At 43.7% G+C, this 14359-nt stretch overlaps 1 protein-coding gene across 6 annotated transcripts in view; it reads left to right on the forward strand.

The window, feature by feature from the left end:
• The first annotated feature begins 784 nt into the window (after positions 1-784).
• FMNL3 (formin like 3) overlaps positions 785-14359 on the forward strand; it is a 170891-nt gene continuing 157316 nt past the window's right edge. For 5 of the 6 annotated variants that reach the window (XR_011026124.1, XM_068267709.1, XM_068267710.1 and 2 more), the window contains exon 1: positions 785-1000. Coding sequence is in view for 4 of the 6 variants with exons in the window: in XM_068267709.1 (XP_068123810.1) it covers positions 893-1000 (108 nt within the window). In the remaining 2 variants the exon portion in view is untranslated. Of the gene's footprint in view, positions 1001-11031; positions 11077-14359 lie in introns of those variants that run through there. The other variant, XM_068267712.1, reaches the window with a different exon arrangement.

The following is a 14359-nucleotide window of genomic DNA, read 5'->3' on the forward strand; positions in this document are numbered from 1 at the left end:
GGCATGCGGAAACACTTCAGCCGGCAGAGTCCCTCCGTGCGCTGCCCTCTCTGGGAGGTCTGTCCCATTCACTTGTATGTAATCCGCAAAATCAGAGGAAGCGGTATTTCCCGTCCACATACCGCTTCCTCTAAACTTCATGAATGGCCATTTTGTTACTTTTTTCTAGATAAATCTAGAAAAACACTGGAGAGGGCGGAAATTTCTCGCTCTGCTGGGGGATTGTAGATTTTCATGCGGGAACAGCTTTTATGAATGCCCACTTTGCTAAATGGACGGGAAAATCCGCTGTTTTGAGCGGAAAACTTGCGATAACCTTTTATGAATAGAGTCCTGTATGTGAACTCACGCATCCTGCAGGAAAAAGCGGAAAACTGTGCGATTGGAAAACACATGGAAAAACGCAAATGCAATTGAGTGGTTACGGCGTTTCCCGTGCACGTCTAGTGTAGTTCCCTAAAGGATTTCGTTTAAACTGAATGGATTGTTTTTTTTCTCAGCAAAAGTAAAATTTTCTTTTTTTTTCCTAAGACACGCTACATATGCAATGGATGCAAGTAGTCATGATGATTCCATCGTTCGCACAATACATTCTGCTGCGTTTCAGTGCATTTCCAATGCTGGACAGCAGAGGTCGCCGTGTGACTGGAATTCCTGAGTAATTCTAGCCCAATAAGTGGCGGCGGTACCACAGTGTGTACCAATAGGCGAAGTTAGGCTGGGCGGGGCTTGGACTGTGCGGCTGAGTGAATGGAGCTGAGTTTAGTGTGGGTAGCGAGGCGGGACTCGCTAGTACAAAGGATGGGACCCACTGATTGCTTGTAACGGGGGCGCGCACGGGAACAGGGGGGGACACCCGGCTTTTGGGGAGCGGTGAACCGGGGTCCCGAAAATGGGGAACGCGGAGAGTGCGGGGGGAACCCCGGGGACAACTTTGTTGCCGCTGAAAGTTCCGATGCCGGATCCGGGTGAGCTGGAGGAGAGGTTTGCGCTGGTCCTGGTGAGTTCCACACTTCATGTCCAGTGATGCTCGGCAGTGCGGGGCTGAGTGCGCGACTCTCTGACTTGCGGGGGGCTGCTGGGGCTGGACTGTGAAAGAATGTGGTGTTGTGTCCCATCCAGCCAGGATATGGAGCTGCCTGCTCTGTGCATCACTCAGGGCTGTGCTGCCTGCCTGGGGGGCTCCTAGAGGAACATATTATTAGTGTGGCTACAAGATGTGGACTGGCTGTGGGATATACTTCTATGTAATAAGCTATTATGAGTTGTTTGAAATATGAGCAGTGGCGTACCTAAAGAGCATTGTGCCCCAATGCAAGTTTTACATTGGGCCCCCCAAGCATTCTATATATAATAATTCATATGGCGCAACAAAACCTGCCAAGAACATCCACAGTATGCTAAGTGTAAGCAGAGGAAGGGAACACTTTTTGTTAATGATTACAGTACCACTATTCAAAGTACATACATACATACATACATACATACATACATACATACATACATACATACATACCCAGCATAGCACCATTGAAGAGCTAATATTGCGGTTTAGGAAGGGCCCCTCTGATCCAAGGGCACTAGTGTGGTCACTACCTCTGCATCCCCTATTGCTGAGCCACTGGATATGAGATAACTCATGAAAAGAAGGGGGCATCATTAGTACCCTATGTGCTTACTTGGCAGTGTGACCATTGTAATGTGTTTTTGTGAGGGGTCGGAGGTGTGTGTTGGGTTGTGTGTGGTCCTGAAGTCTGTGAAAGGTACATATTCTGCGGTGGGTTGAGTGCAGTGTTTTCCCCAGAATTTTTTTCCAGCCGGGTGGCATGAAAAAGTAGCCGGTTGGGGTGAGATGAGAGAATGCAGGGCCGGTGCTTCTGTGTACAACTCTGCTTACAGAATAAGAGTAGGTGTGCCGATGACAGCCGGGTGGTCACCAAAACTAGCCAGGTGGAGCACCCGGCTAAAAGAGCCTGGGGAGAACACTGGTGTGGTATCCTAACCTGGCTTCCATGGTGGGCAGCTAGAGTACTTGAAATTAGTATTTTGTTTATCAGTACACAAGCAACTATAGTACTATTGTGATGCTTTTTTTCCCTAGAAGTGTGTACAATGCACAGCTTTATATAGTTTTGCACTGTTGGAGTGACTGTAGTAGTGCTGTCTAGCTGCTATTGTACGCTCCTCTGACTATGGTCTGGCATTAGATTTCCCTGCGTCTGGATTATATTTCTTTCAGACTCTCCCTCTGTAGGGTCTGTCTGGGTTTTGCATTATAGTTGTCTCTCTGGCTTTGGTTACACTTTGTTTCTCACTCAGGATTTGGCCTGTCTTGATCCTCAGATCTCATTTAGCACTGGCTTTGTGTTTACATTTGGAGAGCTTAAGCTCAATCTTAGCAAACTCATGTCCCCTCTCTCTCTCTCTCTCTTTTTTTTTTTTTAATTCTGTAGTTTTCTTTTCCAGCCCTGCACTAAAGTCCCTTTTGGGATTTGAGGAATTTGTACATAACTCTATAGAGGGGGCGTGTTATGAAGCAGAGCCAATGGACAGCAGTTTGGTAGAAAGCAAAGAACTTATCCTTGGTTGTGTAGACGTTTACTTGTCATTGATTTACCTTTGCATGCATGCCATGCTGCATCTCCTGATTTGTCATTCTGATGTGAGATAAGCATCAGAATGCTTTATCCATGTTTTTGCTGTGGGTCAGTGGCTGAACAGAATGACAACCCCTGCATTTTAAGAAAGGGCATCAGTGACATCCTTTTGACAGCAAACGTACAAATCTCTCCTATATAAAAGTAGACGTTTGTAGGGTAATTATTCTATGTGTGACAGGTCACCCTGTACGTGAGATGTTTCAAAATCTGCCAGACACGTGACTGATAAAGATTATCCAAGGTCTGTCACAGACTTATCTGACTTAATCCTGACAGATGGATTTCATTAGCTGCTTAATGAATCTAAAGATAATTGATAGTTTTGTTAATTAATACTATGCTAAAATTCTAGTCTGAAATCAAAATTTGGACTTCTCAGATCTGTTGTATTTTCAATTCATGCAATTCCATTACTTAAAGCAATGCTCTTGTACAGCAATATATTTAATATCTCTAGCCAGGTTGCTAGATAACAGAAGCGAGAGGGATATGGAGGTTGCCATATTTAATTCATTTTAAACAATACCAGTTGCCTGAGTATCCTTCTGATCTTCTGCCTCTAATACTTTTAGCCATAGACCCTGAACAAGCATGATGCAGATTAGGTGTTTTATTGTCAGATCTGACACATTATTGTCAGATCTAACAAGATTAGCTGCATGCTTGTTTCAGATGCGAGATTCAGACACTACTGCAGCCAAATAAATCAGAAAGGCTGCCAGGCAACTGGTATTGTTTAGACGGAAATAAATATGGCAGCCTCCATATTCTTCTCACTTCAGCTGCCCTTTAAAAGAGGATTCTACCAAGTGTTGTTGGACTGGAACTTAAAATAATCATTTGTCATGACGAGGATTTGAAGGATCTGTGTTTTTAACAAGAACAAAATTATGACAAAGAAAATATGGGGCAAGGCTGCGTCAGTCTAAGGTCACTGGATCAAGCCTCATTTTTGTTTAGAGTTCTGCTTTAGGGGGTGTCCCAGAAGTATCTGCAGTCCCTGATGGTATCCTGGTGGCATGGTGGAAAGCACTCTTGCCTTGTAAGACTAATGCTTTGTCAATCTGATGAGATTCGCATCATGTTTACTATCAACTTGATTACTTACAGCAGGTTCGATCTGATTCCTGATTGCTTTTCTGATCGGTTTTCTGATCACTTCTATACAAAATCGATTAGAAAAGTGGTTGGGGATCAGATGGGACCTGTTGGAATTAATGGATTCGACCATCAATGTGATGGAATGGCATTGTGTGTACTAAGCATAAGTTCCTGGTTTGAACCTATGTCGTGTCACAATCTGCATGGAGATTGTATGTTCTTCCCATGCTTGTGTGAATTTCCTCTGGCCACTCCCACCTTCCAAAAACACACAAAAAAACCTGACCTTATGCTGGGAATACACGGTTCATTTTTTAGCTGATTAGATGGTTCGATAATTTCCGACATGCCCGATCTCCCTTTCAATTCTTTTGGCGCTCGATTTCTGTTGGAAGTGAATGGAAAAAGATAAGAAAAACGAGCGGGAGATAAGAGAATTGACTACAGAATCGAGCTGCACAAACGATCGAGAGCAGAAATGCACCGCATGTTCCCAGCATTAGTCTGGTAGGGATTAGATTGCTAGCCCTTGGAGTAACAGCTAGAGACAAAGATTGTGTAAAGGAATGTGAAAGATGCCATTGCTATATAATTACAAAACAAATACAATATAAGGGGGGGAGGTACTGGAACTCCACCATAACTTAAAATTAGAAAGGGGCTGTCAGGGAGGGGCAAAGTGCATTCAATACAGGAAGGAATTCTGAACAATGGATAATGAACTGCAAGTCAATTACAAATAGGTGGTCTTCTAAACCATGTTTAACTTGTAGCAAGCATGCCACTAGAGCCAGTTTCTCCATAGGTGAAACCTCTTCTATTCTGTATAACAAAAGGTGCCAGTGAAACTAAGGAGTTTCATTGCTCACCTGACTTGTTCTTGTATAGTGTTACTTATATCTATTAAAGGGCAACTGAAGAGAGAGGTATATGGAGGCTGCCATATTTTATTTCCTTGTAAGCAATACCAGTTGCATGGCAGTCCTGCTGATCCTCTGCCTCTAATAAGTTTAGCCATAGACCCTGAACAAGCATGCAGCAGATCAGATGTTTCTGACATTATTGTCAGATATGACCAGATTAGCTACATGCTTGTTTCTGGTGTTGTTTATGCTGGGAATACACGAAATAGATTATGCGCCGGATCGAGCCACTGGCCCGTTCCCGGCGCGTCCCCGCGGGCGCTCCTTAACTTCCGCTCGTTTTCTGCCCATTGTCCGCCTGCGGGGATCTAGCGGGGTCATCAGACCTGTCGGAAATGATCAATCGAGCCATCAGCGGCTCGATTGATAAGAAAGAAACTAACTGTATTCCCAGCATTAGTCAATACTGCGGTCAAATAGACCAGCAGGGCTGCCAGGTAACTGACGTTGTTTAAAAGGAAATAAATATGGCAGCCTCCATATTCCTCTCACTTCAGTTGTCCTTTAAGGAGAAACCGTAACCAAGAATTGAACTTCATCCCAATCAGTAGCTGATACCCTCATTCCCATGAGAAATCATTTACTTTTCACAAATGGATCATCAGGGGACTCTGTATGGCTGGTATTGTGGTGAAACCCCTCCCAAAGTGTGATGTGAGGACCATGGTTCTGACATCACACTGTGGGAGTATAGTTGCATTCTGGGAAATAACAGCTGTTTACAGCTGTTTCTAACTGCCAAAATAGCAAGCAGCATCTCCTTTCACTGACATCGCATGGCAGCAGTAAAAATGTCACCATGTGATAAATGTCAGAATGTAAATCTGGGAGAGGAAAGATTTTACAATGAGCAAACACTGACTAAATCATTTATACATAATTATTGTAAAAATGAAGCACTTTTTTTTTTTTTTTTAACAATTAACTTGTTTTCCCTGGAGTTCCTCTTTAATGAGACTCAGAGATGAATTAACATTATAGATTTATACGTACCTGGGGATTCCTCCTGCCCCATCCGCATGGATTGCTCCCATGCCGCTGTCCTCAACCTTCTCTATCGCCGGTACCAGGTGTCATAACTTGGGCCAGTTGACGCAAGCGCAGTGCGCTCCCTCCATACTGCGCATGCGTAAGGCAGGTGGTGGAGGGAGTCACTGCGCATGTGTAACACTGGCCGCGACTGGCCAAAGTTACGGGACCCGACCACACACGATACAATTAAATGATCCGATTTTACGGCAATTCGATAAATATGATCTGATCTCCTGAAAAAATTGATTTTTTTTTCATTTGACTAAAAAAATCCGATCGGATTTCCCATTTATTTATTTATTTTATCTATATCGATCTGGAATGCTGGACATTTTTCTTAAATTTTTCTAAAGATTGTATAGTGTGTGTTTAGATTGTCAGTTATTAGTACACACCCTAGCAATTGTCTCAGTTTCCAAACATTTTTATCATAATTGGGGGGGAAAAAGTGTGTGTGTGTGTGTGTGTTACGTTGGTCCTATTTTTACAATCAGTCAGAAAAATTGATTACAATTCTTAAATTGAACAGATATTTCAAAAATTGTATGGTGTGTGGCCACCTTTAAGCCTCATCTACACGCATAGATGACGCTCCGATGTGTATTATCAATCGAGCCGCTGATGTGGCTCGATTGATAAGATCCGTCAGGTCGGATCTTGCTACCGCCGATTCCCTGCTCGTTCCCCATGAGGGGACAATGGTAGGGAATCGAGCGGAAGATAAGCGGCGGGGAAGAGGGCGGATCAAATCCGACGCACGAGCAGGGACATGGCGGGTATGCGGAAGAAGCGATCGCCTCGTGTCGACGGGGCTTAAGTCTGCTAAAAATGGGGTCTCATAGACTGTATCTTAAAGGGAACCTTAACTGAACGGGGGGTAAAGAGTTTCACTTAAATGGGGCTATTACCAGCCCCCTGCAGCAGTCCTGTGCCCTCGGAGCCGCACTGGAATCCTCCGGTCCCCGGCTGTCACTTAGTTTCGTTTTTGACGCGCTCCTGTGCCCGGGAGCATTCTGCGCCTGTGCAGTAGTATTGCGTGGATGTGTGTGTCGGCCCGCACGCATGCGCTGAAGCTGATAACTGGCAGTGACTAGCCAGAATACCGGGAGCTTTTACAATTGAACGGAGCCACGAGAGAGGATAGTGAGGGAGCCCACAGACCTCATGGGGCTGGAGGTAGCCCCAGGTAAGTATAAATGCCCTTATCCCTGTCTCAGGTATCCTTTATCCCTAACATACATAGCTCTCTACAATCTCGCTCCTCTGTACATCGCCTCACTAGTTTCCGGATACCAACCCATCCTCCATCTCAGATCTGCACACGACCTTAAACTAACTCCAAAGAGTGGAGTAGAAGACAAAGATCGAGGCACCGCTTCTTTAAAATCCCTTTATTCCGGTGGGGGAAATAGCAGGTACATAGCAGTGGGGGTATCAGATGCCTGACAGCTGTTCTTCTTCTTCCAGCTTCTTCCAGCTTCTTCAGAGGCAGATTGTACAATGCAGTGATGCATTGTGGGCCAGCGTTTAGCACGTGGCGTCACATGCGCCCTGTGCTATACCCCGGCAGCATGTATTATACTCCAGCAGCAAGTAAATGAGCAGTAGGATTCCGAAGATGGATTGCCCATCCATCTTCGGAATCCCACTGCTCCTTTACTTGCTGCTGGAGTATAATACATGCTGCCGGGGTATAGCACAGGGCGCATGTGACGCCACGTGCTAAACGCCGTGCGGTGGGCAGCACAGGACAGGTAATGTATAAATGTACACAGGGGGCACATTTATTCACTAGGGGGAACAGTGCCAGGGGTTTCACCGCTATTCCCAAAATCGATTGCTGTTACCGCCATGCACCCGATCGACCATTTGCAGCATGTTCGATCCAGACAGGCAACAAATTTTGGCCTGAAATTGGTCGCATTGTCAATTGGGCATGCCCTTGGCGGCACCAATTTTCATCCAAATCGATAATAAATATCGAATTGGATGATTGATTGAGCACCAAGTTTAGAGATTATAGTCACCTTTAAGCCTCATACACATGGCGCACAGAGGGACAGAGATGCAGTCGAAGCTGTCGCCGAAGGTTCCTTCCCCCTCCCCCCCGCTGGAAGCTCCGTGCATGGTGTGTGGGTAGCTGTCGCTGCTCCGCATACACACGCAGTATGCGTGGCGGACCAGGGCTTCGGAGTCGGAGAGTCGGAGTCCTGGAGTCGGAGTCGGGAAAAAATGCTCCGACTCCTAATGAATTTGTAACTGTAATTAAAATAGAAAATATGATAAAATGTTCTATTTCTCAGATAAGTCATTAAAAATAATGTATATATACAGTATATATACAGTAATAGTTGTGCTTAGTCTACAAAAATGAAATAAACCAATCAAAATTAGTTACTTGTGCTGCTTCAATAAAGCAGTCCCTGTATTTTTAAGGTCAGATATACATATCTGATTGTGACTGTATATATGATGTGTACACAGGAATCTCTTATATATACTAAATAACATCTATGCTGTAAGAATAAAGCCTGATGTGTAGCCATGTCACTAATGGAGATGGTCAACGAGATGGAAATAATTCTGCATTGATGCTGATTTATGCAAATGTATGCACTCCCTTTGCTGATGAAATCAAATAATTTGATATGTTATTAAAATTTGGTTTGGTGACTACAAATTAAAGGTAAACTGAGACGGGTGAAAAGTAAAGTTTTATACATACCTGGGGCTTCCTCCAGCCCCCTTCAGGCTAATCAGTCCCTCACTGTCTTCCACCACCCGGATCTTCTGCTATGAGTCCTGGTAATTCAGCCAGTCAGCGCTGTCCGGCCGCATGCCGCTCCCACAGCCAGGAACATTCTGCACCTGCGCAATAGTGCTGCACAGGTGTAGTATGCTCCTGGCGGCGCAGTGTGTGCATGTGTACTACGCCTGACTGGCTCAAGTACCTGGACTCATAGCAGAAGATCCAGGTGGTGGAGGAGGACAACGAGGGACTGATTATCCTGAAGGCGGCTGGAGGAAGCCCCAGTTATGTATAAAACTTTAATTTCATCTGTCTCAGGTTTACTTTGTTACACAGTAGTACTATACTCTACATATGCACTCCCCACAGAGCTGCAGGGAATCCACTGAGAATGCTGTGCACATTGAACACAGAGGTGTTGTCTGTTTACAATCCCCTCATTCCCCTGCAGAATACCTGCACATCATTCTTACATGTACCCACACTTACATTGCCTAGGGCCTGATAGATGTTCTTTGTTCCGGTTTGTACCTTTTTACAAGTACTCTTACCAAGGACTAGTTTTAGTCTAAAGGGAATAAATATAGTAGTCTACATATCCTTCTCACTTCAGTTGTCTTGTAAAATTCCTAAGCGTTGGCAGTTAAGAGACGAATTTCATGTTACATACTTTTAATCTACAAAATTGTAATATGCAAATTAGAGGAGTTGGAGTCGGAGTCGGTGGAATCCTAAACTGAGGAGTCGGAGTCGGTGGATTTTTGGACCGACTCCACAGCCCTGTGGCGGACTAGCGATAGTTGCGGCGACAGCTGTTGCCGGCGATTTGGCTACATCAATCGCCTGGCGACGGTTCGTGCCACGTGTTTGTGGCGACAGTTGTGCCCCGTGTGTATGAGCCTTTAGATTACAGTAGGAACAAAGACTATGCCTGTCTATGGTAGGGATTAGATTGTGATCTCCGAGGGACAGTCAGTCACATGACTATATGCACTATTAAAAGCAGAGCAGAAGATGTCAGTGGTTTATAAATACACCAGAATCCCTTTACAGAACAAATGTACTGTGTAGTTTGTGAAGACCAGAGTTTTATATACCAAATGTACTAAAAATAAGCTAGATCATTGACCCATTTTCCATCTGTTTGTGCTCTCCATTTATTTATTTTAGCCTCTAATACAGAGAATTACATCATCACTGTGGAAACCGTATTCCTTATTTAAGTTGTTGAGTTGGCTTTTTCAACCACAAAGAGGAAGCTGAAATGGATCACGCTTGGGGAATTTCTCAGTAGCTTTCAAAAGTAGAATGGTTTCGATTTTATTTTGCTGATATTTAATGTAATGTTAATAGATAAGAGGCCTGCACTCACTTTTCATGTGTATGCTTCACTGCACAAGCACTCTGTCCCCTTGTTACTGAACCTTGCAGTGCTATACAAAGGGAGGAGTAGCTTACAATAATCTTCCGCTGTAATTCAGATGATTGCGCCAGATGGTAGATTTTGTGCATAAGAAAATGATTGCATCCGCACTCCAAATATCCAATTTGTATAGATATACACAGTGTGCTGGCCACAGGACTAAAGGAGAAATTTAGTAAAAAAGAGCAAAAAGCAATCCTGCACAAAAAGGCCGCACCACCAATTATCAATGTAACAAAGCTTTATTAAATATTCTGCACAAACATCGTAAAATCATTTAAAACAGAACGATAGCTGTACCCAGCAAATCACCACAATACAAATATAATGTGGAAACAAATCACAAGTGCCTCACCTCTAGTATCTGGAATGACCCTAATGGCTGCCAACAGAAATTACTCAACGTGGGTTCAGGAAATTGAGCCCACCATTGAGTGTATGAGACCCGGGTCTAGGCTGGTAGTGGAAGGAGTAAACAGAGAAAACAGCCAATACAAGGTATCCTGTGTGAGCCCGTGAAATGGGAATGAGAAACGTGCTAAAATAGAACAATATGCTCATAAGCCATGATGAATGGTAAATATTAGTGAATATGAACAGTGCATATAAGGATCACGGATACCAAATAATTTAGGGGATATACATACGTAGCCCAGGAAGATGAATGGAGGCAGCCATGGAGTAAGGGTGGAGGGAGGCACACAAAACGATGGTAGATTTTGATCGATTGGCGGAGGGTTGGATGTGACACTAGTAGTTAGTTTTCACGATGAGCAACTTGTACACAGTGAAAATTATACTCTACCGTGCACCGGCACTCCTTTCTATGTTTTCTCTCCACCACCGGCGCTTTTCCCTGTGTCCTCTCTCTTGGATGCGTCATGTCATAAACACAAGAGGCCATGATGCTCCTAGTGTGTGTCCTCTAGTGTTTAGTCACAGGAAGCACAGCTCTCTGGGAGTGAAGAGACCGGGAGAAGCGCTGGTGGTGAAGAGAAGACATAGGAGGAAGCATCCCCCCCATGGCCCCACGTGTCCTGAAGAGGCGTGGTTACACGTGAAACAGCTGTAGACATAGGGGCTTTCGTTTGTACCTGTGCTTTGTGGCTTCAATAAAAGAAGATTCTATGAGGAGTGCCGGAGTCTGTCAGTTCTTTCAGCTATATAGGAGGAAGCATCGGTGGACAGGTGAGTCTATTTGCTGTCTACACTTCATGGCTGCGGGGGAGTGGGGGGAGGGGGGGGGTACATAGTTGTGGACAACTGGCAGGCAGTGAATTTCATGCTGAAATCTATTGATAATCTGTGGCGGGATTCAATCAGATAGATCCCTCTCTAATCAGATAATGATCTGTTGATCACGTTGAGCAGTGTATGGCCAGCTTGTGGCCCTTTTCCACAGGAGGTTGAATTGTGCGCTCAGTGAGCAGTTACCACTTGCCAGGCAACAGCAAGTAGTTGTGAGAGTTCAACTGCTTGTGGAAAAGGGCCCTAAAGGAAACCTGAAGCGAGAAGATTATGGAGGCAGCCATATTTATTTCCTTTTATATAATACCAATGGCTGGCAGCCTTGCTGATGTCTTTGGCTGCAATAGTCTCTGAATCACACACCTGAAACAAGCATGTGGCTAATCTTGTCAGATTTGCCAGAAATGTGAATCCCTTGAGTATTACTAGCAGGGGATCAGCAAGACAGTCAAGCAACCGGTACTTTTTAAAAGGAAATAAAATATGGCAGCCTCCACGTACCTCGTGTCGGGTTCCCTTCAACAGAGTATTTTCCATGTTGATTGAAAGACTGTAACATAAAAGCATCACTGCCAAAGCTTAGCAATTTTAAAGCTATGGTAATAAAGCTGTGTTACGTTATAATTGTGTTAATTTGTTTTTAATTACTGTATTACAACATAAATTCAGCATTTTTATTGTGGTTATGGTAAGAGGTATAATACAGTATTAGTTAGACCTATTTAACTCTCCAACCACCAGAAACTGCATGAATCCTGCATATACCAATCCCAGAAGTTGCCAGATGACTGAGATTCTACTGTATTAAGATGGGATCTGGTTCTGGGAAAAAAAATCAAAGCTGGCTAGGAAGCTGCCTGTCAAATGGGGTAGTGTGCCATTGCCAACATGAATTAGGACCATGGTAAAGTTTGGGTTTTATATCTAAGTCTGTCATCGTGGCCTTATTTATATTGTTTATTAAAGAAACTGAAAACATTCATTAAACTTCAAACTTAAACATAAGACAGGAAATTCAAGCAATAAGAATATGTTTAGAGCCCTTTTCCACTTGGTACATTGCTTACAAAAACATGATCGCATGCATTTTTCCAGCATACAGGAAAACACGGGGACCCCAGGATTACCCTTGTAATGCAAAGCCCCTTTTTCACCACAGCGATTGTGGGCATGTCAGTTTTTACCTACGCACAATCACGCTGCCTGTTTCAGTTTGTGTGATTGGAAGCGCATGAAAATCGCATAGCAAGGGCAGTACTATGTGATTTATTTATTTTTTTTTGGGGGGGGGGGGGGAAATTTCTCTATGCTGTACTGCCCCTTCTCTCTCAAATATCGCAATCACACAAAAATGGCAATGCAACACATGGAAAATTGCATTGTTGAATAGCTGCAAATTGTGATCAAGTGGCTATAAAGTACTAGCATTACAGTTTTACAGTTCAAAAATATAAACTACATCCTTTGGCCATTCTAAAATAGGATCAAAAGTTTAACTATATAAACTAAAAAACTATTATAAAACAACTTCTGGTATATATTAACTAAACTTGGGAGACAGTTGTAGAATAGCTGTTAAATCTAATTGAAAACTAGCCCTGGGTTGGAGTACATGTAGAGGGTGCAACACAGGGCTTTGGAGTCGGCACAAAAATCACCCAACTCCGACTCCTTAATTTTACAAAACCTTTGACTCCAGGTACTCAAATTACTGACTCCTCAATTCTAATTCCTTGGTTTAATCCTCACCAGTGCTGTGCAGTTGGTACAAAAATCATCCGACTCCAACACCGACTCAGCGACTCCAGGTACTCAAAATTATTTTGACTCCACAGCCCTGGTGCAACCCTGGACATTAGATGGATCCTGTGCAATTCAACTGTGGGTACAAATAAAGATCGCCTTTCAGTATTAAATAATTCGTCTGTTTCTTTGTTTTCAATATTCTGATCAAAATGACTATAATCGCTATTATGATCATTTGTTTTCGACTGACTAAAACCAGCATTGCTGATCTTTTGATGCATGTTAGCCCTTAGTATTGATTGTAATATCATTCGAAAATAAAACCCAAGTGATAATTGAATGAGGCCAGCTTATGAGTAATACAGTTACTCGGCAAAGAAATGATGTCATTTTGCATCTGATACATATAAGTCCTACGGCGCTCCCCTCACACTTGCGGAAGCACCTACTTAGCTGTCGCTACCCATGGTACAAGAGTGTTTATGTTACTGTGATCATTTGTGTTATCTTGTTTTTGCTTCTTGATATGATACTATCTCACGTTTTTTTTCTTGCACTGTCATGTCTCTGCTGTAACTTATTGTTTGTGCACCGTTTACGTTTATGTCTCTGCTGTAACTTATTTTTGGGAGCTGCCCTGTGTTGCTAAAACCGATTCCGAGTATGACCCAGTCATGCTTGGCGAAATAAACTGATTCTGATACATGGTTTTATTACAGTAGGTACATTTTTAATGACTCCAGCCCTTATTCAATTCACTTTTTCTCCAAGTTTTCTCCTAGGTCATATTTTTACAACTTATCAATAAAATGCCTTTTTTGAAAGTATTTTTTCATCTACTTGTTGGTAGTGTTAAGATTTCTTGAGGTGTGTTGTTTACCTCCCCACTGAGGTGAGTCTCCTAGCAGTGTCCAAGTGACCACGGGTCTACTCTTCACCAGCGTGCCCTGCAAGGGACAATGGACTTTGCTGCCTAGTGCCCACCAGGTTGAACTCAGAGGAACCCTAACAGTGGTTTGGTGAACAGTTGATACTGCAATGTGGAACTCGTAGTCAGAGCAGGCCAGCGGTCAAAGCAGGTAGCAGACAATCGTAAACGCAAGACAAACCAAGGGTCAGGACAGGCAGCAGACAACGTAAATGGAGAACTAGTTAGGGATCAGGACAGCTGGCCATCAAGCGGAGTCAGAAACAAGCCAAGGGTCCAACACAGGTGATCAATTAGGATACAAGCGGGCTCAGCACAGAGACTAGAGCTAGCCAAAGCTGCACGAACTGTCAGCAACTGGTGCAGGGTGAAAATGCCTTTTACAGGCCGCCCCTTATAGGCCACCCCTTGTGTTTGGGCGGCAAACTGTAAATTTTGCACATGCGCAAACGTGACTGTTAGTACACGTAAACGCTTACGAAAGTCTGCGCAAACGTGTGTGCCCGCAAGAAACCGGCTGCAGGATATGACTCATACGGCGTTACCAAC

The sequence above is a fragment of the Hyperolius riggenbachi genome, chromosome 2 (assembly GCF_040937935.1).
Source record: "Hyperolius riggenbachi isolate aHypRig1 chromosome 2, aHypRig1.pri, whole genome shotgun sequence".
Taxonomy (NCBI): Eukaryota; Metazoa; Chordata; class Amphibia; order Anura; family Hyperoliidae; genus Hyperolius; species Hyperolius riggenbachi.